The sequence below is a fragment of the Oreochromis aureus genome, linkage group 6, assembly GCF_013358895.1.
Source record: "Oreochromis aureus strain Israel breed Guangdong linkage group 6, ZZ_aureus, whole genome shotgun sequence".
Lineage (NCBI taxonomy): Eukaryota > Metazoa > Chordata > Actinopteri > Cichliformes > Cichlidae > Oreochromis > Oreochromis aureus.
The window spans coordinates 26,709,918-26,732,582 of record NC_052947.1 but is presented as its reverse complement, the minus strand read 5'-3'; the positions used below and the strand labels follow the sequence as shown (position 1 = coordinate 26,732,582).

Sequence of the window (22,665 nt, the reverse complement as noted above, 5' to 3'; positions counted from 1 at the left end):
ATTAAACCATGCAAACTACAATGAAACTTGATATTATGATAAAATAGAAACCATTAGATATACTTTTTCGATTGTTCCCATGGTCCAGTCATGCTGACGGCATCCAAAGATGACAGTTGGGACGGCTCAATGCTGGGCGGCAGGTCCCTTTCAATTCCGCTGTCGTTGGACATAATGGAAAAGCGCGTCATGTCACATGGCATCATGTCAATGGGCGATTCACCCAAATCGGGGTCCTCCTGCTCTTCAATGATGGAGAACTGGTCTGACATGGAACTGGATCGAAGCCACTTGGCCAGCTCTCGCCCTGTCAACAGTTTGAACATTTGTTATGCACATGCAATACAGATAATGTTACTCATATGGAGTCATATACACTCATATACACTGAGCGACAGTATGTGAGTCCTTTCAATAAACGTCACAGCTGGTCTTACGCATTACTTACTGACAGTTGCATTACTTTTGTCTACTTTAAACACAATCACACGACTACTTCAGATGCTGCTTTACGTCACATCTTCAACAAACTAGTTTCCCAATTTTGTGCGAAGCTTTTGTTAGAGACTGTAATTGCTATTTTATTCAGTGGGAGTTCTTAGTGGTGCTCAGAAGAGTATTCTCTATTGTGCCAGACTGCAGTGAACACATTTAGTTTTACTTCAAAAATCATTTGAAATTTCAATAAGCGTACACTCGCTTCAGGTATAGTCACTCTGAGGGCTCCACTGATTCAGTTCAAGATGGGCTTAAATGATTTTGTTGCATTAAGTGTGTTAAGCTCTGATAAGCTGAAATCAACTTTAATTAATGTTCAGTATCAGACTGACTCTTGTAGTTTGACTTTACTGGTTTCAGGTATATTAAGAAGTGTTATTTGATAACTGAATGAAATCATATCTGCGCTAACTGTTTAAAAAAGCTACTCTTTCTCAATAAACTTTGATTTGGACTGAATTTTTCACTATTACTGTTGCCAGAAAGGACAAAAGGTAGATTTGTGGAACAAAAACAAAACTTGGCATCATGTTTCTAGTATCAAACAAGGAAACAATTCAGCAAAGATATAAAAACATATTTTTTTCCCTTTTTTTTGTCATTTAAGTTCCAAGTCAGATGCTGGATTTTCTATTTTTAGTGTATCACCCAAGTCTCAGCCTAATTCATCTCAGCTTACTGTTTGCAACAATATCCTCTAGAATCCCGCCAGCATTAAGAGACACTCACAAATATCCAGATCCGCTGTCCACAGGTGGAAGCTCATCTCTGGGTTAGGAAGAGGGCAGTCACATAGTGGTCCACCAGACAATGGTGCTGCAACACACACAGCGGAAAGCAGAGAGAGGAAGAGACCAAAACTGTCACAATGAATATTAAAAAAAGCACTCGCTAACTCTACAACTTCCTCTGTGTAAACACCCCTGTCTATCCTTCAGGGTTCCAGCTGTAATGAAGCCAGGGCAGATTCATCAGATAAACCGATGTGATAACAGCAGGGAAAAGAGTGTCATGAAAAAGTATACCCGGAAATACTAATAATACATACAGCTGACTTTACACATTGGCCATGGGGGAAACAGCTAAACAGAAGGTCGTGTTTGATCTTAGCAACAGGCGATGAATCCAGGCCACATGGTTATATAAAACATGTCCGTCAGAGATCATGCTTGAAAAATACACTGAGCATTCCTGACTGGTTTACAGTTCACAGCTTGGTTAGACTGAGATTTAGCTGTTTTAATGTTGAGATGCTTTGGACACACCAAATGAAGAGCCTCTGTCATACAGTTTGCAACAACATAATTTCGACACCATTTTTGTTGATTCTCCTGCTATACTTACAAGCCATGCATGAACGGAACAAAGCCCTAGAAACTTGCAAAGGTCTACTTTTCCCAACCACAATGATTTTTGAAATGTGACACTGCAGGCATTTTTGAACTGAATGTAAACAGTACTCACAGATTACTTTAGTGAAAAAAAAAAGCCCAGAGCCTTAGCATTTCAATACTCCCCTGACTGCAAGCTTGAAAAGTGGAAGCCCTGAATGCCCAACAGGTCGGCAGATGCCATGCTTAAGATGGTTGCATGAGGGTAGTTAGGACTATAAAGAGTATAAATTATGCATGTGCACCTTCTTTCTACTTCATGGAGACTGTAATTACTATTTTTATCAATCAATATCAAGAGAGCAGGTACACCAGATGTTATCAGTTCTTGGTTTTTCATTTTCCATTTGGCTTGTGTCTCTTGATGTGACTGTGGTTCTTGAACTTCTTCCACTTTCTTTCATGTCTACCTAAACCTGTAAGTTCATATATGACTCAGACAGACGAACCTTGCCCAACAAAAATGTGGTCTAGCATAGCTGTGCATTTGCTTTTCAGAGAAATCCTACCTGAGTCTGCATTGGCAACAATCTCGTTGTACAGCTGGAGAAGACGGCTCCTCAGCACTCCCTCCCCTCTGACGCCCTCCTCCAAGCTCTGCTCTAGCGACGCCAACACTTCCTGAAAATATGGCTCAATTTCTTGCCCCATGTCCTGTTGCAAAACAGACAAACAACTAGCTGAACACACACGGTCTCAGGAAAATAAACATATACAGATGATGTATTCATAGCAAAGAGGTGAGAGGTCATAAATGTGCGTATGCCTGCCCCTGTGTGTGCTCTGCTGAGGTGCTATCTTAGGACCACTGCCAGGAGACATTTCCACCATGCAGCTCAGAAAGAACACCCCTTCATTCATGATGTTTGGCATGACTCTTACACGATTTATATCCAGCTGTTATATAAGAGCTCCTTCTTGCCACCAACAGAAACATGATTCAAGCATGTCACTTGAACTAGATCAGGCGCACGATTGCTTTGTGCACCCTTCATCGCTGACTTGCGCCTCCCCACAAGCGTAATACATATTCACGTATGATTTCTTTTTCTTTTAAATGTCCTTATTAATAAAAAAATACAGAATATCCTCTTCGTATGACTTACTATTATTAAAAATAAACAATTAAATGGCTTCCTACAGAACCTGTTAAACCCAGCAGTGCTTCCTCAATGCTTTCGCTAGATCGTCATCTTTTCTGCAGTATGTTTACCCAAACATCCGATCTTACTTCCACCGATCACTGACTAATTTTAACTGTAATATTGGATTATGTCCAGCCTACTTGCATTATCTGTCCATATTAAACTAAACACTGGTGAGTCACAAAGCAAAGAATTTACACAAAGTTTATGAAAATATTGGGAGTTCAACATTCAGCAGCATGAAGCAGAATCACATTTGGCCTAGATGGTGAAGTTCAAATGAAACAGTGACTTGTATACCAGGTCTAATTAAAAACAAACAAACAAAAAAGTCAGGCATATAGAAAATGTCCACATTTAGCTTTACACTGCTACAAAACATAACTCCAACAATAAGAACAAGTGTACTGACCTTGAGGGCTTGAGCGAGTTTTGGCCCATGGCACTGCTCTTCTCCTAAAGCAGCCTGTATGGAGTGTTGTACCACACTGCGCATGTGATCTAGAGGATTTAGAAATTGACCTGAAGATGTAGCCGATACCTCAAAATCCCCTGACACAGCTGTCACCAAGGACTCAGAGAAGACCTCTGGTTCAGCTAAAACAAAAACCCTGCAGATATGTAAAAAAAGAGTTAAAGACTGAACAAAGAAGGCAGCTGAGGAAATGTAAAAATTTCGTTCTAAAAGGGTTTAACTCAATCAACAAGTTTACAGTTAACTCACCTCTCTTGGAAGGGATAGTGCACGGTTTTTAATCTCTGCTCAGCTATGACCATCCTCTGGTACATCAGACCTGTAGATTAAAGCGGCATTAAATGGTACTGTATGGTTGCAATAATCAGAAAAGAGACAGTTATAAATGTCCATCTCATTTGACCTGTGGATCGAGGTACCACAAACTGATCGGCCTCAGCAGCTGTTTAAACATGCTGTTCTAACATATACAAGCCTCTTATCACCCCATATTTTAAATTCAATCAGTATGTCAAGGTCAGAAATAATACCTGGAATGAAGCGTTCAGTTTTTATCTGTCTTGTGTAGCTAAGGCCCACAGTGCAATAGGGGTGAGGAAACGTCAGCAGTCTCTTACAGAAGTCGTAAACCCGCTTATAGAGTTCATCTGGAATATATGCTGTCTGGAATGTCACCAAAGACACACACAAACACAAGGTTTACAATACGAGCAGAAGACACAACTACAACTTTTCTTTTATGCTTATGAATGATAATTTTCTCAGTGTTGTTGAGTCAATTTGTTCTAGGAATTAAAACGCAAAGTTCTTCTATTAGGTGCTACGGACATTACCATACTGAAACACACCACTTTACATGCTTTAAAAGCAATGCATGGTTTTATTTTATTTTTGCAGTCCAGTGTACCACTGTATAAATATTGAAAAGAATAACCACACATATATCAATTAAATGTATTTAGCTATCTAAATTCACGTTAATAAAACCAAGTCGAGAATGCAAACAGACCACAAGAAATAAGTGAATTAACAGAAACAAGCAGCTCTTGGGTAATAATGCGGCAGACAAACCATACCTGGAAAATGGCATACATCAGTGTGTGGAGCAATGGGATGATGCATTTGCGAGAGTCCCATCTCTCCGCCTGCAAAGAAAACACATGATGTGACAGCTTGCACATATTTCAATAAAATAATCAAATTTCAGTTTCTATGAATCCCAGATAACTGCAGTTTCCTTTGTGTGAAAAGGGAAGCAAACTTTTTGTCAAAACCTCCGGTGTTTGCTGTCAGCATTTGTTGGTTTATGGTGATGTATTCCTTTAAAATTGTAATTTAAGAGTGTCAACGGTAGCGCTTCAGAGATTTAGAGATCGAGTACCTTTTCCAGCTCCTTTATCAGTAACCACACCAGAGACAAGCTATTTGCAGGATTCTTTTGAACCTTCTTATGAAGCGTCCATCTCAGCATCCCTGCACACACATGCACAAACACACACATGCACGCATGAGCTTTTAACACAGAAAACTAAACACACTCACCAAAGGTGTCAAATTTTTCTCCATACCAGTGCAAATCCAAAAGATGTTGATGACTACCAACAGAATGAGTCATCGTTTTGCTGACATGGCTAAACATTCCACACTGTGCTTACTAATACTTACTGGCTTCACTAAATATCTACTCTGAGTGGAAAAGTTTACAAGCTGGAACAGACTTGGTCACAGCAAAAATAATCACACGATGTGGCTCATAGGCAATCTTATACATGAGAACGGACTCAGCTGTAAACACAGACAAACACTATCACATCTTTTACATCTGATATAATTTTGATAAGGTGATTGGCGATTGAGATTTTTTTTCTGGTTTGTTTTTACCTTTGTTGAAACAGTCAGAGTGATGCAGCTGGTCTGTTTCTCTGGGCAGCACAGCCTGGATGCTCCGGTAGAGCTCTGGCTCTGGAACTGTAGGGGAGCCGTCACCTGATAATAAAAGTTGAGACACTGGGAGTTTAAGTCTGAATGATTCTGTTTTACATTTGCATAACTGAGCTTTGTGTATAGTTATTTGAGTGCGTGTTCTGTACCTGTTGGCTCCATACTACACATGTCGTTTGAGCTATCCCAGAGGGCCATGTTGGTCATGTCTCACACACATCATGTGTCCATCAGCTGTAGACAGGAAATAGACGAGGAAAGTGAGCGTCACGTATGTTCTGTCATGTCTGCGTACAAACACTGAGTGGACAGACAGCCTTTCACTCTGCCTGTCTAACGGCGAATGACCCTTGTTTTAATACCAGCACTATATGTGTTTTCAGACAGTGATAATACATCTCTATTTCAATGTATCTTCAGAAGAGACATGTCTGGCATTTGTGTGTGGTAAGTGTTGAAAGTCTACCTACGTGAACACCTACACACACACTCACACACCTCACAGCACATACTGAAGGTTAACAGATAAAATAATTGGTTCCACACGAACAAACTAAAAGCATTAAAAGTGTCTATAATTAATACAACCTACTTCACGTGCCAAGTCCCACACAGGTTTATGAGTCATCTGTAAAGCCCCCGTAATACAAATTCATTGTGACATTTGCCCAAGTCTGAGAACGAACCACCCATTGTGGCCATGGCTAGTTTAGTTTCAGATCCTTTATGTTCATGATAAATGGTGTATGAGATCAGGAAGACACTCTGCTTTTCAAGGAACTGTTGCAGTTATGGAGACAGCTTGTTATAAATATTTGCTCTCTTCACTACTCACAAAAATGCTGAATAAAATAACTTTAGCAGAGAAGGAGCAAAAGACGGGAGCATAACATACCAAGACTCACAGAAATAAAAACATGACACAACTAAGCGTTTTCACTTAAAAACTATAGTAGATCGCTTCTAAGTTTCTAACGAAAAAAAACAAAATAACAAAAACTATATTCATAGTATCATAGACGATGGCACTATAACCAAAAAGCATCCAAATCCATTTCTAACACGCAAGGTAAAATAGAGATAATATAACATAAACTTACCCTGTTCCATATAGGGACAGACAATTATATCGCCCAAGTCTGCTATAGTCACGCACTACACAGGCTATACTGACATGCAAGTCACAGGAGTCAGAGAGACTGAAAGCGAGTGAGACCGTGAGTTACACGCAAGTGAGGACAGCGATTCATTTCTGAATGTATTTCCTTTTGTATGAGGGTAAGAGTTGTGGGCATGAGCTCAGTTCATTTTGGTTACGAAGAAGGGAGGTGTGTGGAGGTGTGTGTGGGTACGTGTGTGTGGTGTGTGTCTGTGTGTCTGTGTGTCTGTCTGTGGGGGGGAGGGGGGGCGGTTGGTCTGTGCAGGTTTCTGAACTGAATGTATTTGGATTTGTTTCTATTTTTAGACTTCTTACTCATACCTTGGTCTCTTGCATTTATAAACTTTTACACCTGACACTTATTCTTCCATCTCTAAGTTTACCCATTTCACCTTTTTTCTCTCTTTCTCTCTAACACACACGCACACACACACACACACACACACAAACACACACACCGATTCAGGTCACTCCACTGAATGGGTCAGTACAATGAAAGGACTTAGTATGATGGATTTAGCCTTGATCCCTCTAAGAAAAGCAGCGTGTTCAAAAACAGTGTTAACAGCGCTGCCTCAGCAGTTCAACGCTGCCTGTTTGACCACAAGTTTCCGGTTGCCTCTACCATGATCACTCTCTTTCTCACTGTCTTTCATTCCCCCTTCTCTCTCTCACTCATTTTTTGTCTTCGTAGATCTTCAGCAGTGCAGCTGGCTCCTTTAATACACAGGAGGGCTCTAGATATTATCTTTATTTTTGTGTTTCTCTAAGGTATAAACAAATGCAGACACAAAACTAGCCATGCATGCACATACACATGCATGGCAAATGCATACATTGGCTCTCACTGACACACGGTTGCAAGTGTAGACTGTATCTTGGCTTTTTCAAGTGAAACCATTAATGCAGTACAGGAGCTGACACATACGTAGCACTTCCTTTCTGTCGAATGAGTGGGCAGACAATGCTCTATATTTAGAGAGAGAGAGAGAGAGAGGAGAGAGAGAGAGAAGAGAAAGAGAGAAGTAACTTCAGCTCAGAAATGACTTAAAAATAGATGTACCCTATCATTTAGAGCATTTCTAAATATGCAGTTTGGAAATCCCAGTCTGCACTAAGTGTACTGCAAAAGGTGAGAAGGTGGACTTGTTAAACTTTGCATTACATTGAAATGAAAAAAATGTTCATGATTACGGCATCGAACTTTAAGTTGTCTTATGTAGTCCTACCAATATCCATTACAATATCCATATATGGTATGTAAATAAACACACCTGTTATTACTGTACCAACACTTGGACGTTCAGGTTTCTTCCAAACTATTTTGTATGAAGTGTTCATTTGCAATCCTCATGCAGCAATATCATTTTTTTGTCAAAAATATATATGCACAAAATTAATACAATGCTAAAATTTACAACTGCAGACATACACCAGCAAATACCCAATTTGTATTTAAAATACATAAAATCACAAGACAAAGTCAAGTTAAATTTACCTAACATACAAGCAGTATGATCGTGTGATTTATTACACTCGTACATTTTAGCAGAAACAGAAACAAAGACAGGTAATAAACAAGTAACTACATGCACAAATACTATTCCACTGTAACAACTCACACATATTGTGCCATCGACTTACCACTACCACGGTGCACCTTACAACAAAAAAGCCCTTTTTTCATTTAAGTAGATCACACGATTGTTTGGTAGAGATTACAACATTCCTACTGTTTGCATAGCTGCTCTGACATTTTCATAGTCAGAGACTTTTATGTATTTAAATTCAGGACTGCCTGTGAATATAGGTAAGTTTGAGTTTATTTTGAAGTTTAGGGTTCATGTTTTAATTTCTTTACTATTCCAATAGCATCTTCTTGTGACAAAGTTGAGTCTTTGATTTAGGAATGAATAAGAATTTTTTTATTAATAAAACCAAAAGCTTTGAAATAAACTTAATTAAGTTTAATTTGAATTTAATTAGATTTAATTAAATTCAAGCGTTCCCAAAGATAAAAAAGGTATGTCTTCAGGCTCGATTTACAAACACTGACGCATACATCTGATGCTTGAGGTGACTTGGTGCAACGACAGCAAAAGCATTGACTCCCTTTTGATAACTGTAATGACTTGCTGTTTTGCAATCCTATATCTTAATTCCTATTTTCATATTTTTTTTCTTTTTTTGGGGGTTGTTTTATTGTACTGTTTTTTAAGTAGGGGTTCCTGTCGAGCTTTTATTTTTTGGATGATTTTTAAGATGCTCTACTGTTCTAGTGTTACTTTTGAATTCTTGGTTTTTCAGCTTCAGGTCCTACTTTGAGTTTGTTATTTGTGAGCGTAGTTCCTTCATTGTTTCCCTGTGTGCTCCTCCCTCTGTCTTGTTTTTCTGTTTTCCGTCATGAATTATTCCTTTCATATGTGTCTTTCTTGTTTCTTCCTTATTTCAGTAATTGTTGTCCATTTCCTGTTTTATTCTGATAACTAGTTTTCTCAATTTTTGCTTTGTTTTTTTTTTACTTCATTTCTCTTGATTGACTTCAGTGCTTTCAACTGTGTCTCATTCCCATTCATTTTCTCATTCCCAAAGCCCAAGGTGTGTAAACAGTCCGGTTTTCAGCTTAGTTCCAACTTCACAATTTGTACTTCCTGTGTTTTTGTTGCGTTGTTCTGGATATATTACCACCATGTCCACATTCTGGCCCTGCCAATTTCACTGAAACCTTACAAATAACCCAAACAATGCTAATAATAAAAAAAAAAAAATAGGTCAATATTTTATACAGGTCCCATCCTGTCACTTACCTTTTGGCCTCATGCCAGTGACACAAATTTCCCCATGAGTGTTGACAATTTACGGTTAATGTCATGCAGTTCCTGATTACATTACAGTGCACATCTGTCTACACCTTTCTTGTACAAGCAGCCATTGGCAAGCGTTGCAGTGGTCAGCTGAAGCCTCGGACTAACAGAAAACAGGAGCGTTCATTTCTGTTGAGGCACACTGCAGACATCTCAGAAAACAGGAAGGGCCTGACAGCACTGTGTGGAAGTGTGCTCATAGAGCAAGAGAAAGGTGGTGTTTAGATGCATGCAGGGGAGGTGAGACTATATGTGTGTCTGCTTGATTGGAAATCCCCAACCTAGGATAGCTTAGGGTCTTTTGACAGACAGGTTTAATCGTCTCTCACATCAGAGTTGGACAGAGTACAACAGTAAGTATTTGCACAATTTTACCCAGAAGTAGACAACAAGTAATACCTGAAAAACAAGTGTGGAGTGGAATCTTTTGGATTTGTTCACATAAACATTAATGCGTGTCGTACAGTGAGTTATCACTTACAGCAAAAAGCATAAACAAGTTCCTTGACTTCTTTTTTCTTTTCAGGAAAAAAAGACAGTAAAAATTCCCACTGAAGTCGATCAAGAGAAATGAAGTAAAACCCAAAGCAAAAATTGAGAAAACTAGTTATCAGAATAAAACAGGAAATGGACAACAATAATACAACCCAGAATAGACACTGATTGTCTGTTACTTTGTTCTAGGTGTGAATTACTTCACATTGAGCAACAAAACGGTCCCTCTCTTCAATAACCAACAGTTTGTCATCTGTGATTACGACAAAGCAAAGGTAACTGAACACTGCGATAATATTTCAGAAACACACCTGCACAAGCAAAAGCTGCAAAGATATTTCAAAAACAGACATGTAATCTTGCATGAGCAACAAGGGATATCAATCAAATTGATTTCCTGCATCAACATAATGGACAATATGCGGAAGTCCTCTTGGGTGCTTGAATGTGCACATGTTTGTGTGTAAACTTGCCCAACAAGGAATTATCTCCTCCTTGGGGGAAATTTCTATTTTCTATATACATTTTCTAAAGTATGCAACAAAAATTTTAGGTTTTTAGTTTCAGATCGGAGGAGCTGCTTAAGTTAAGTTAAAGGTTTACATGCACCAGGTATGCCTCTTAGTGTAGTATGCTAGATCCATCAGGCAACAGGAAGTTGGACAAAACAAGACAGAGAGAAGTTTCCCGTAAAGGTCTGCATGTGAGAGTTTGTGTGTGTGTGTCTGGTAAGGCCCTTGCTGTGGAGCTTGCATGTAAGAAGTGGGTCAGTTGGACCACTAGGGTTCATGTGAGGATGTGGCATTTAGGTTAGATTAGGTAACACGCAAGAACAAGAGTTTTGCAAAAAAAATTGTATATTTAACCCAAATGATGATGAAAGCTAATACTTACTTGTGTGTAGTCACCCATGAACAAACACATCATGCCGCGCACAAAGCACTTACAATGTAACTTGTGCTGACGGATATACACAAATTCAGTATTTGCAAACTAGGAACTTTTTGTGCAAAACCTTTAAGGCTACAAGTTTAGCTACACACATTCATAACACTGATTACAGTGTTTTTTTCTGCTTTTCCTCAAAATTGCCATGAAAGTGAAACTCGTCTGAAATATTATTGCTACATTTGTTACATCAGTTTTTTGGAACAGTGTTCGAATTCAGTCATACATCTAAATTCATTCAGCTCAATGATAGACAGCTCTGAACACAGACAGCATTGTAAGAATAGTACAGCTGTGACCTCAGACAGAAGGCCTGAGGATAACCGGAGCACTGTAGAGAGAAGTATGAATGATTTATGTTTTTGGTCTTAATGAATAGCAAGCTATTTTTATAGACAGCTATATCAACCATTCAATCTTCACATGCAGTTCTGGCATGCTTGTTTGTAAAGACATCTTTAGAAAGAAGCAGCGAATAGGTTTCACATATTTTGTTTGCTTATATAGTCACAAATCAGCTGATTCCCTTACATGGCAACCAAGAAAATAGTCTCGCTGGGTTTCCTAATACTTTACAATCCTGTCCGTCAAACAGATGAGATGGTATCCCTGCTATCAGTCTATCTGTTTAATCAAGTGCAATGTCTCTCATACACACATGGCTAAAGACTGATTGAAATGTAATTAGAAAATTAATTTTATTCATTGACTGACATAAAGTATGTGTTAGCAGTGCACTTATTAAAGTATATAGCCTATAGGGACTATAGCTCACATTCATGTTTTGATATATATTTTTTCAATTCAAATAGTTGTTCTTGCAGTAGTCAGTAATATTACTGCAAAGGTCTCAACAACAAACATTGTTTGTTTGCTGCCCAAGATCACCAGTCTAACCACATATCAGATCTTATTCAGCCACAGTGGGCAAAAATGGGCAACAGTGAATCACAGCAGTAAACTGTTGAAAAAGTAAAAAAGCTTTCGGGGTAAAGTGACCCGTGGCTACCGCCACAGGATGTGCCAAGTGCGTCACATAAAGAAAAACAGCAGCACAGATAGATCTTCACACATTTGGCTACGATGGAGCCACTACTTTCCAAGGAACCCACAGTCGCAGAACTGTGCCAACAAGTATTGCCATTTATTTTTATGTCCCTTAAAACAAACAAAAGGGTAGTGTCTCAAAGTGAGGCCAGTCTGTGGCCGTCTGTGTTTTGGCATCTGCTATATATGGAACTAAGTGTGTTTTATAATCACTTTCTACAAGGTTGTGATTTTGAATGTTGTGTCAGGTATTTTGGGAAAATTCAGCGGTTGTGTGGGCTAACACTGGTCCAAAGCTGTATCTAAAAACTATAAAGTGACCAAAAAAAACTGTAGAAGTTTCAAAACAAAGCTTTCTCAGTAAAACTAACGTCTGTTAGTTATCTGAAAATTTACTCTATGAAAAAAACAAACCGTCATCGCACGCTTGTAGTGCAAAGTGGCACCCTAAAACGCAATGTTTTGTCCAAAAGCGTAACTGGTAGAGGTAGTTCACTTACGATAAGGAAAGCCACAACTGCTCAAACGTGTGAAGCTGTTGTTATGAAAGCAGCTGCCATTTTGACCAACTTGTTTTGATTCATTTTAAAGTAAAGTAAAGATTAAGATTTATTTTATTTCCTATTTTCTCTCATATACGGTATCTTTTATTTTTCCAACCCGCTTTAAAAATACACTTTTGTTAATATGTTTATTCAGTTTTCTCAATTTTCTTTTTTATATAACGAGTGATATAGCATGCACTGTGGTTTGTAGGATGGTATATGACATATGGAAAATACATTATTTCAAGTAACTGGTACTGGGAAGTCATGCCGTCTGACTATGCTGCAAATTCTTGTTAACACAGCCTGAAGATATGTTGGAGGATGTTCTTCCAACTAAATTTAACAGCAGCTATTAAAAGGTTTATTAATTTGTTTGTGACCCACAGCAGCTGAAACTACCCAAGTCCTTCCTGCCATGTCTTTAGGTTATGAGTCAAGCCAACATAACTGAGCTAAATTTAGCAAACAGCAAGCCAAACGTATAATATATTTAATTTATTGTATTTTATAATATATTTGTTCCAGAAGAGAGTTCTACATTGTCAAACATTTTTTGTTATTTATTCATTTTACCTTTTCTCCCCACATCATGAAGCTACGACATCACAACAGGATCGGTCAGTTTCACTGTTGATCCTGGACCAACAATAATTATGATGATGCAGGAACAATCTTGACCCATCTTGACACAATCAAGACATTTTCTGTAGCCTGTAGCCACAAACTAAAGTATTTCCTTGAGCACTTTTTTTCCTCCCAAGAATTTTCTTCTCGGTCTTCAGCATTCCAACCAAACACTTCCCAGCAGAACACAAATGTAATGCATTATCTCTAGCGCTATCAGTGGCCTCATGCGGGCCAGCATTCTCATCTTTAGTTTTTGATCTACTAAACAAAATTAGAGATTATCTTAGTGTTAGGATGCCTTTAAGATACATTTGCAAAAATTGTTCCAAATGTTGCCCTTAAGTGGTTGACATTTAAGAACTAAGAATCCTTTGTGGAGAAACGCCACTACATCAGCACATGATGCTGACCCTGTTTTTATTTCATGGCTTACAGCATGAGCATTATGTAGTTAATGTGTTCATTATCATTATTATGAACACATTAATAATTAATTACACAATAATCATGCTGGGCAAAGTGTACAATTAATTATTATTATTATCCTTGTTAAAAGAACTTAAATAAGCAAGCTCTATTAAAGTCTATATTTAATGATTAACCATCCTTATATTAAATAGGTAAGTTCTGTTCCACTGCTGACACGAGACAGTTTAAATGCAGTCCCGTGTCTCATGGTGCACCTGTTCTGGTCATCCTCTCAACATGTTGCTTGGCTACATTATCTCACTGCAGGCATTTGACTCACCCCAGAAACTGTTCATGAGTTTGAAAGCAAAAGGGTCTCACAGTGACCGCAGCATTGATAAAGTTACCTTTATAATGAACAAAGTGCAACTAATTTGCCTTATGCTGCGTATTTAAATTGTGATCATTTGCTGCTCATTCCACTATTGCAAGATCCTCATGATTTCCCCTTGAACACCGTCCAAACCAAAACCGCGTCAATGAGGTAATAGCCTAAATATTTTAAGCAGTGAAGTCATCCATCCTTCATCTCTCAGTGCAAAACCTCACCCACTAGCTGACATCAGTAGTCTGATTTTAAATAACATTGCATTTCTTTTTGCTTCACTGGATTTTGCTGCACCTTTATTTAGACAGTGATCACGATTCTCAGGCAGCCTAAAAAGAGCCAATCATCCACAGATTTTTTTCCCCTCCAAACAGATGCTGATTCACTACCCACAGATGACCATTTGCTCTCTTCAACTACAACTAACCATTATTCCACTTAACCCCAAAGTGGTGCCAGGAAGCTCAGATCTAAAACAAGGAAGCTGGAGGAAATGCAGGCTTACTTTTAGACTCAGACACAACAGAGAGCCGGGGCTTCAATCAGATCAAGCACTGTTATCAAAATCTTGCTATTATCTCAGGCGGGGGAAATAAACCGCCGCCCCCCTGTCTTCCCGTGTCATAAGTCAGGATGTGGGGAGGTTTTTGAACAGGCTAACTTGCACGTAAGACACTCTATACAGAAAACACGGTCGGATTTTTTTTTTTTAAAAAGACAGACAGAGAGAGAGAGAGACTGGGCACTACAGCTGTCATGAGCAACAGCAACGGAATTTCTTGTCAAATATTTCTGCCTGGAGCTCTACTTAAAAATCACTGACATATCTTATCTCCATATATCACACATATATCACAGTAAGTGTATACTGCTGTCAAAATCGTGTACCAGTTTACAAACGCAAACAATGTTAAGGCAACAAAAAAAGAAAGAAAAAAAAGAAAAGAAAAAAGCCAACATAAACAAAAAAGCATATATCAAACTATCAAACTAAAACAACAGCATAAACAACAGAAATATGCAGGCTATTTACAGTTTCACCTTAAACTGAATGCACAACTGCATGCAAATTATTTTTCATTACTTTCAGTATGTTAGCTACAATTTAACAGTCGTCGACACCACATTTTCCGCGAGTGGGCAGAGGGTAAAGTAAACTAAAAATGTCAGCAGTTGGTGAAACGACGATATTCTAGCTTTTTGGGAAACTTACCTAAAGTTGAGTTAATGCAGGAAGCTTCATTCGCTCTTCTTAAATTACTGTACAATTTCTGCGTCTCTGTCGCTTCACTCCAGTCATCTGTCTGACAGCAGAACAATCTGCTGACCACGCCCACTGCCCGGAAACCAATCAGAGAGCTTAAACAGATATGATCATCTAAGAACGAGTCCTCGATAGATGAATAGATAGATGTCACTGATCATCATTGATGTTTGTGGCAGTAGAGCCATTTTAAACTGTTTCATGGTGTCCCACTTTCGCATTTGTTATGATGTGGCTTTATATGCATATCTCTATATAAAGATATATGTGTGAAGGTGCATATCTGTACTTACAGATGACCGCACGGGCGCCGCTGCATTTCAGAGGGCATTCATTTTACCTCAGACGTGGCACGCAGTACAAAGTGAAGCACTTACAGTTTCAGAGCAGTCCAACGTTGCTCTGTTCATTCATGCTGTAAACGTAGCCTATAAATTGAGTCGACTTACTCGGCAGACATATACATATTTTAATGAGCTCTGAATTGAAGATGTTTCATAGATAATAGACATATAATTTACAGAAAAAAATGTCACACTTTCATCAGAGGACACATGTAGATGGAGGACACTGGTGTCATGCATTTATCTGACATTAAACAAAAAAAAAGTACCTAATTTAACCGCCTGTTCGCTCGATTGTCATGTCATTTAATTATACCAATCTGCAGTGCTTCAATTTCAGTGTCAGTCAAGTCATCAGGATATTATCCCTTTACACTAACAAAACAATAACATTTTAATTGCACAGATTACTGAGTGGAAAGTGCAATGAATCAGTTCCATTTCATGCAGGAAGTGTACATCCAAATCTATTTTTAAAACACCTTTTTTGGTGTCCTTACTTAAAAACAAAATCAAAAACATTTCGTTCATAAAATATATTACAGTAATTACAAAGACACTTTATTCCAAGTACACTGTACTTCAAGTGAAGTCAAATAAAAAAGTCACTGGGGCCCTCTGCTGGTCATACTTATAATTTCAGTTAAAACAGTACAGTGTAACTCCTTAGGAGAAATGTTATAACTGTGTATAACAGGCATAAAAATTATGTGATTTTCAAGTTATAGTACACGACAGAATATTTACAAAAACAATATTTACATATTCTATCAGTTAATAGTGTGCATTCTCAGATATTGTCACCTAATCTGATTATAACCCCCAATAGACACCTCCACATGGATTTCCAGAGAGAAAAGTCGGCACACTTTGACTCCAATATACCACTGTCTTAACATCTCCCTCAACAGGAGCCTGGTAGCACAGCATATGGTGTTGCTAGTTTGTGTTGCTTTTCGCCCGAGACTCTGTAGATTCACCCTGTTTACCCAGAGGATATTTTAATGTGACTGTGGGTGGAGTCATGTTTGTCTGTCAGTGCAGAAAGAGGAAGTGAAACTTGATGAATGAAACTCAAAGTGTTCCCTAATTACACAGAATGACTGCTGTGTACAAAGAAAACAACACACAATCAACTCAGTCTCTCGGTTGCCTGGGTCTTCTGGTACATGTAAATATATATAAAAAATAACATAAAATAAAATAATCAGGTTACTTTTGTTACTATCCCTGTTTTTATGTTTCCAAATGTTGCACCCCACTGCAGGTCGAAGGCACCATCATGTGAATCTGTCCAAGTGCTTCATAAAAATTAGCAAAAATATTAAAATATCCTCTTTAGTTAGTCTCTAATTTCACAGAATATGAACAACAGTGCAGAGCATCTTTTCCAGATCAGTGGTTGGCAGTCTCAGGGAAGAGCCCCACTAAAAGTGACTATGGGCAGGCAGAGGAGGGAGCAGAAGGTCGGGTGGAGTGGCTGGATTTGAGCAGAGGCCTGGAATTTTCGTAGCCTCCAGTCAGTGGAGCTGTCAGGTTTGTAGCACACTGATATTTCACACCTAGATGATACAGAAGGAGACATATGGTTAGAGAATAAGAAACATTTGACTGTGTACTGTAAGTGGGTTTTGTCATTTCTGTGTACGTTTCCTGAGAGGAAAGAGGGCCATGGTGACGCAGCTGAGCAAGAAACTGCTCCGAGAACAAAACAAGGGCTAAAATCTACTTTGTATGTCTTTGTGATTCTAAATTATTTTTTTCTAACAAATGTTCCTTCTAAAAAAAACCAAAAAAACCCCCAAAAGCTGTGTTTTGTATCTCAATTAGCTACCATCGCATATAGCTTCTTTCCAGTTTCTTTTAATTTTGGTGCACGTGTTTATTGTCATTACAAACCTGGTGACACTCTGTAGTATCTTCTTCTCATCCTGGTCCAGGCACACAGCAAAAGTTGTGTTTTCAACACCGCTGACCTGCACCTTGTCCACCTTCACCTCAGTCACAGTCAGCTGCTGCAAAGGTGATAAGCGGAGCAAATTGTCACGAATAGACATTTTACCAAAAACCAAGGAATCATTTTTAAACAATACGCACGACTTTCACAGCTCGACCGAGCTGCATTGAAAACAACTCAGACGGGTTCAATCATTTCATCAGGTCTACATTTTGCTGATGAGGTCTTATAAATAAAAGCTCCAAAGCCAAACTAGGTTAACACATCAACATATAGAGCTGCAAAACAATACTACTGCCAAAGCACACACCAGCAAAAGAAATGTGTTCTTGTTTGTGTGTTGTGGCTTTCTGTTCCATCACGGTGTCAGACAGTAAACGGTTCCCATACGTGCTTGCGCGTGTGACTAGAGATATTCACTCGAGATTTTGAGATGAAATCGAGTGTGTGTCGAGGACTCCATCTTTAGTGATAGCTATGCTGCAAAGCTGTTTGCGAAAGTAGATTGGTGCTGCACTTTCACAACCACAAACCACCAAGGCAGACTGATATCACGTATTGCTCACCTGGTTGTAGCCCTTTTTGCATTTCCCATTCTGTCTCTTCAGGACTTCAGTCATCGTCAGCTGCAGGCACTCCATCTTTGAGTCTGATAGAGATCGTTTTAGATCAATTAAGAATACACTTGCACATTTTGTTCATTTCCAGTATGTATCAAAAGGGTTTAGATTAGAAAACTAGCTTGAGTAATACGGGAATAAGAAAGTGAACGATTCGAATTGACAGTGAACAATGGAAAGTGTTTCCCCGAAATGAAATTGTGAACAGACATAACTTTTAATGGTAAACACAAAGAGTTACATACCTAGCTCCTCAGGATTCTTGCATGCTTTGATTAAGTTTACTGAAGTACAAACTTTGGTTTCTCGTTTCCACTGACTTCTGCCACTAATAACAACCTGAATGAGAGGAAAAGTAGGGTAAGATTAGAGCTCTTTTATGAAAACCCCCCCAAAACACTTCAGTTTTGGGAGATGGGAAAAACAGATATGATCATGACTGCTGCCAGACCACTGTCACGATTTCGAAAGACAAAGAGATGTCGCTTTTACCAATTTCTAATGGTTCAGACCACATGACCACAGAGACCAAACCTTTGTGCAAGTCTTTGTGCTTTGTCACAGAAGTTTGATGCGTCATCTCCTGTGACTCAAGAAGTGGCCATATAAGTCAAACCAGTTCTTAAGGCGGTGGAAAACTGCACTAAAGGATTTGTTTGTTTTTCTCCCGATAAGATGGCATAATTACAAATAAAATTTGTTCATAACGCAGCTTTAAGAAACAAATTTTAATTAGGGATACAACCCGAAAGCCATCCTACCTTGTTGTACACAACTTCCAAAGTTAGAGGGACTGCTTCTCGGTCACCATCAATGCCAAAACGTTTACTGGCAGCACCTACAGAAAGAAAGCAAAGTGGTAATCCACGGTACTTAAAAGGGCTACAAAAAATATTTCTACAAAATATTATTAAATTTACTTCCTGGTGAGGAAAAAAAGACATTTGTATACTTTAGCCACTGTTGTCATAAGTTTTTACGTAATGGAAACGAAGGGTAGGTCATTTGCACAGTAACTAGCAGATAGAGGACATAAAAACATTTCCCTCCAAGTTTACTTCTCCAAAGAAATTAAAAATCAGAAGTGCAAGTAGTGTTGACAAGTGAAACTTGAAAAGTAGAAGTGAATCATGATGTAAAAAAAAGCAGCTGTTCCCCTACTATAAATTTAGTAGTCTCAGCCTCATAATAAATGAAAATCCATGTCACTCTAAGGAAATATGGAGAGACTGCTAGGCTATGTATGAATGCAAATGTTTGATGCATGCGTCTCACTTACCCATGGCCTTGATGGCTCGCGTTCCTGCGGCGTGACCCAACTCCAGGGAGTGGACGAACACCTCAGTCCTCCGCTCTCCACAAGCTAACGTCAGCTACAAGACCAAAGTTCCTCAGTTATTCACTGAATATGAAACTGTGTTTTGTTGTTAATGAGTGCCAGAGTGCCATTCTTTGATACTAAAAAAAAAACTTGTGAATGAAGTTGCAAGAAAGGGGAACAAAAAGCCAGAAAAAAGCATTTTAAGTGTTAACGTGTAACCAACCTCAGCCTGATAGAGCTGGATTAGAGTTGGCCGGGCAGCATAGCGGCAGTAGTACAGGACCAAGTCGGCCAGGATGGGTAGACGCTGCTCATATGAGCTATCGTAGGACTCGGACTCTGTTTTTGAGGTTTGCTGCAGCAAAGAGTTTATGATACATGGTGAAATTCTTTGTTGGATAAACAGGAATAACAGACTTTAGGATAGCTTTGGCTTGGCAGTGGAAAAGGTTTACTACAGTTATACCTGGCAGACGATGTTGGCTGGCAAGTTAAGCAGGCTGAGGGTGTTTCTTTCGTACCAAGGATCCAGCATACCAAGGAGATGGGCAATGTCATTAGTACTGTCCCCTATGCCCATGTGGTCCTGCATGAGCAAAAGTGTCATTAATTTACCTTTATGGACATTTTGTCTTACTGTTAAAAAAAAATCATGAATATGATCATTCTGTCATTTTGAAATTATGTTTTTTTTGCTCTACAACTCAGGTATCTTAGTCTAAACCAGACCTTGTGCCTTGTATTTGATATTTGCTTGGGGTGTTCTTGCACTTACGTTACACAGGGCTGTTCCCTTTGAAGCTCCAGGTTGAGGCAAAGGACTAGAACCTCTCCGAGCTCCTATTACTGCAGAGTCTTTCTTCACTGGCACAAAGTAGAACTGAAGGTTGAAAGCCCTGCTGAGACGCGGACATGCAGTCTCCTTTCTCCTGAGGTCATTGTATGCTCGGGCCACCTTACCCGCTACATGATCAGCACCAAATACCACCACCCTCAGCGTAATATTCTTAATGTCTTCATCACTGCTAAGAATGGGCCTCCTTCGGAAGCACACATGTTTAAGGGTTTGACTTTGTGGCTGGAGTAAGGGTTCAGGACTACGTAATCTGACCTGCTGGGGCAGGGAGTTGGAACGCTTCTCTCGCACCACAAAAAGGTCTTTAGATTCAGTGTTTCCTAAACTTTTGGCCCGGGAAAGGGGGCTCTTGGGTTTGATGAAAAGCCGGTAGAAGTGTTGGCTTAGTCGAGCTGGACTTTTCGTTGACTTTGGCGAAGATTTTTCAGTGACAGGAGAGGAGCAAATGTAGTCATCAGAATCTTCAAAGTAGTCACTATCAGCTCCAGAGGTGATAGAAAGAAGGGAGGGAGCATAGGATTCTGAGGCTACAGACAAGGTGGAGAACATGGAGTCTTTGGATGTGGAGGAGATCGTGGAGAAGGTAGAGGCACGATGGCTGTTGCGGTAGTCACTAGGGATGATAGATATTGCAGAAGGTTCAACACCATGCTCCTCCTCGTCTTTGTCTTCTTCCACATCAATTTCTGTCACATACCTCTCGTCATCAATATCACCTTCTTCTTCCTGCTCATTAGTGGACAGGTAGCCAGTTTCATGCTCCAAAAGGGTGTTCAGAACATCTGCAGGAAACAGAATATAAATCATACTTAGAAAATAATATTTAAATTTGGCTATCAAAACAGGGAGAAAAACCCCTGCTGAAAGATCCAGGAAAAAACTATCCGTAGGAGATTGATTTACAAATTCTCTCCCAGCTAATAGGAAAAAGTTTATTCCCAAATATGAAGTACAAATAAATAAAAGTTGAGTTTATTACCAAAGTTATCTTTTTCCCAGTTAAACATGTAACATTTGGCTGTGGGCAGTGGTAGCGTCTGCAACATTCCTAAGAGAAGAGCAAAATAACAGACGGATTAGTGCCATGTAATACACTTCCAACCTCCAACCTCCCAGTTACCAAAACCAGCCTCACCATCAGACTTCCTTCCATTGGAAGCAGGGATCTCCATCCTCTCCCTGAGTTTCTCCAGTCCCTGGATGACATGACTCCGCCCCTTCAGTGGTTCACTCATGGTAGCAGCTGCCTCTAAGGCATCGCTTACCAAGGAGTAGATCTCCTCCAGCTCATTCACAGGTTTTGCCTGCAAAAAGTCATGGTCTCATATTGATCTCATATTGGACAGTGCAGTATTTGATCATGTGATGTCATAACATTTTCCTTTAATAAATATTTATAGATTTCCAAACTACAGTAACCATCTCAGAGTTTAAATCTCGGAATGGAACTACAAAGCAAATATCTCACATCCTGAAAACATTCTTCAAACATAACACTACTGACAAGCAACTGCTCACGACAATATCGTACATATGCTAGAGTCTTTTTCTCTTTTATTCAGTTCAGTTTAGCAACGAACATCTTTGTTTTCAACTAAGACCTGCCAACAGGGAGAGCCAAGATAAAAACTACATTTATCTAACCATCAAAACCCATTAAAAAAGGCATGTACTTAAGTCTTTGTAACTTTATATAACCAATGTAATGTCAGAAATTCGAGGTAAAGATGGTTAATGGTAGATTAAACCTAACATGAATGAATATATTAGAGTACACTAAAAAGACTTTCTCCCATTAGCTGTGGGTTAAAAATGAATGAAATATCTTACTAAAAGAAATTAATTTAGTTACAATGAAACAATGTGATTATTTAGCCTGTATGAGAATTAAAAAAAAAATAACTATAACAAAATGTGTGTTTTGTACTACACCACAAAGTTTCCTAGCTTTTTACAATCAATATTTGCAAAAAAGTACATTTATCACACTTACCTGCAGAGCTCTGTGAATGCTGTGCAGAGGGTACTTGGTGCCTAGTGTGGACTGGAAGGCGTGTTTAATCAAAGTGATGTAGGTTTCTCTCTGTGAGTGCTGAACGCAGCTGAGCTGCTCAGCCACTGAAACAAAGTCAGCAGGAACTTCACTGGGGTTCATCAGCAACACAGTCCTGTCAGCAACACGGAGTGTTAGAGTAAAACCTTGACTTGTACACAACGTATACACTGTTACGCAGGACAAGATGCAAACAGGATGCTATGGTCATGATGAGGTTTGGTGGGTAGAAAAGGGGATGAAAAGGGATTTTCAACTCAAAGTACTGAGTTGACACATCACACATGGTGTCATTAAGTATGGCACTTGTAGTTTA

At 39.1% G+C, this 22,665-nt stretch overlaps 2 protein-coding genes and 1 long non-coding RNA gene across 7 annotated transcripts in view; 1 reads left to right on the top strand and 2 right to left on the bottom strand.

The window, feature by feature from the left end:
* LOC116311027 (phosphoinositide 3-kinase regulatory subunit 6) overlaps positions 1-15,268 on the bottom strand; it is a 20,878-nt gene extending 5,610 nt beyond the window's left edge. The window contains exons 1-11 of one of the 2 annotated variants that reach the window (XM_031728025.2): positions 15,148-15,268; positions 5,600-5,684; positions 5,391-5,495; positions 4,891-4,982; positions 4,586-4,654; positions 4,040-4,172; positions 3,759-3,828; positions 3,447-3,645; positions 2,399-2,543; positions 1,228-1,314; positions 64-307 (exon numbers count right to left, since the gene is read on the bottom strand). In XM_031728025.2, coding sequence (XP_031583885.1) covers positions 64-307; positions 1,228-1,314; positions 2,399-2,543; positions 3,447-3,645; positions 3,759-3,828; positions 4,040-4,172; positions 4,586-4,654; positions 4,891-4,982; positions 5,391-5,495; positions 5,600-5,657 — 1,202 coding nt within the window. In that variant the 5' untranslated portion in view covers positions 5,658-5,684; positions 15,148-15,268. Of the gene's footprint in view, positions 1-63; positions 308-1,227; positions 1,315-2,398; positions 2,544-3,446; positions 3,646-3,758; positions 3,829-4,039; positions 4,173-4,585; positions 4,655-4,890; positions 4,983-5,390; positions 5,496-5,599; positions 5,685-6,550; positions 6,684-15,147 lie in introns of those variants that run through there. The other variant, XM_031728032.2, reaches the window with a different exon arrangement.
* LOC120440469 overlaps positions 10,031-22,665 on the top strand; it is a 15,033-nt gene continuing 2,398 nt past the window's right edge. Inside the window, exon 1 of the long non-coding RNA XR_005613273.1 lies at positions 10,031-10,243. This is a non-coding gene — a long non-coding RNA (uncharacterized LOC120440469). The remainder of the gene's footprint in view (positions 10,244-22,665) is intronic.
* pik3r5 (phosphoinositide-3-kinase, regulatory subunit 5) overlaps positions 15,648-22,665 on the bottom strand; it is a 25,435-nt gene continuing 18,417 nt past the window's right edge. For 3 of the 4 annotated variants that reach the window (XM_031728005.2, XM_031727994.2, XM_039613063.1), the window contains 12 exons: positions 22,290-22,464; positions 21,432-21,600; positions 21,276-21,344; positions 20,216-21,078; positions 19,907-20,026; positions 19,664-19,795; positions 19,399-19,492; positions 18,881-18,957; positions 18,365-18,458; positions 18,066-18,148; positions 17,442-17,557; positions 15,648-17,104 (listed from right to left, as the gene is read on the bottom strand). In XM_031728005.2, the coding sequence (XP_031583865.1) occupies positions 16,954-17,104; positions 17,442-17,557; positions 18,066-18,148; positions 18,365-18,458; positions 18,881-18,957; positions 19,399-19,492; positions 19,664-19,795; positions 19,907-20,026; positions 20,216-21,078; positions 21,276-21,344; positions 21,432-21,600; positions 22,290-22,464 (2,143 nt within the window). In that variant the 3' untranslated portion in view covers positions 15,648-16,953. The remainder of the gene's footprint in view (positions 17,105-17,441; positions 17,558-18,065; positions 18,149-18,364; positions 18,459-18,880; positions 18,958-19,398; positions 19,493-19,663; positions 19,796-19,906; positions 20,027-20,215; positions 21,079-21,275; positions 21,345-21,431; positions 21,601-22,289; positions 22,465-22,665) is intronic. The other variant, XM_031728014.2, reaches the window with a different exon arrangement.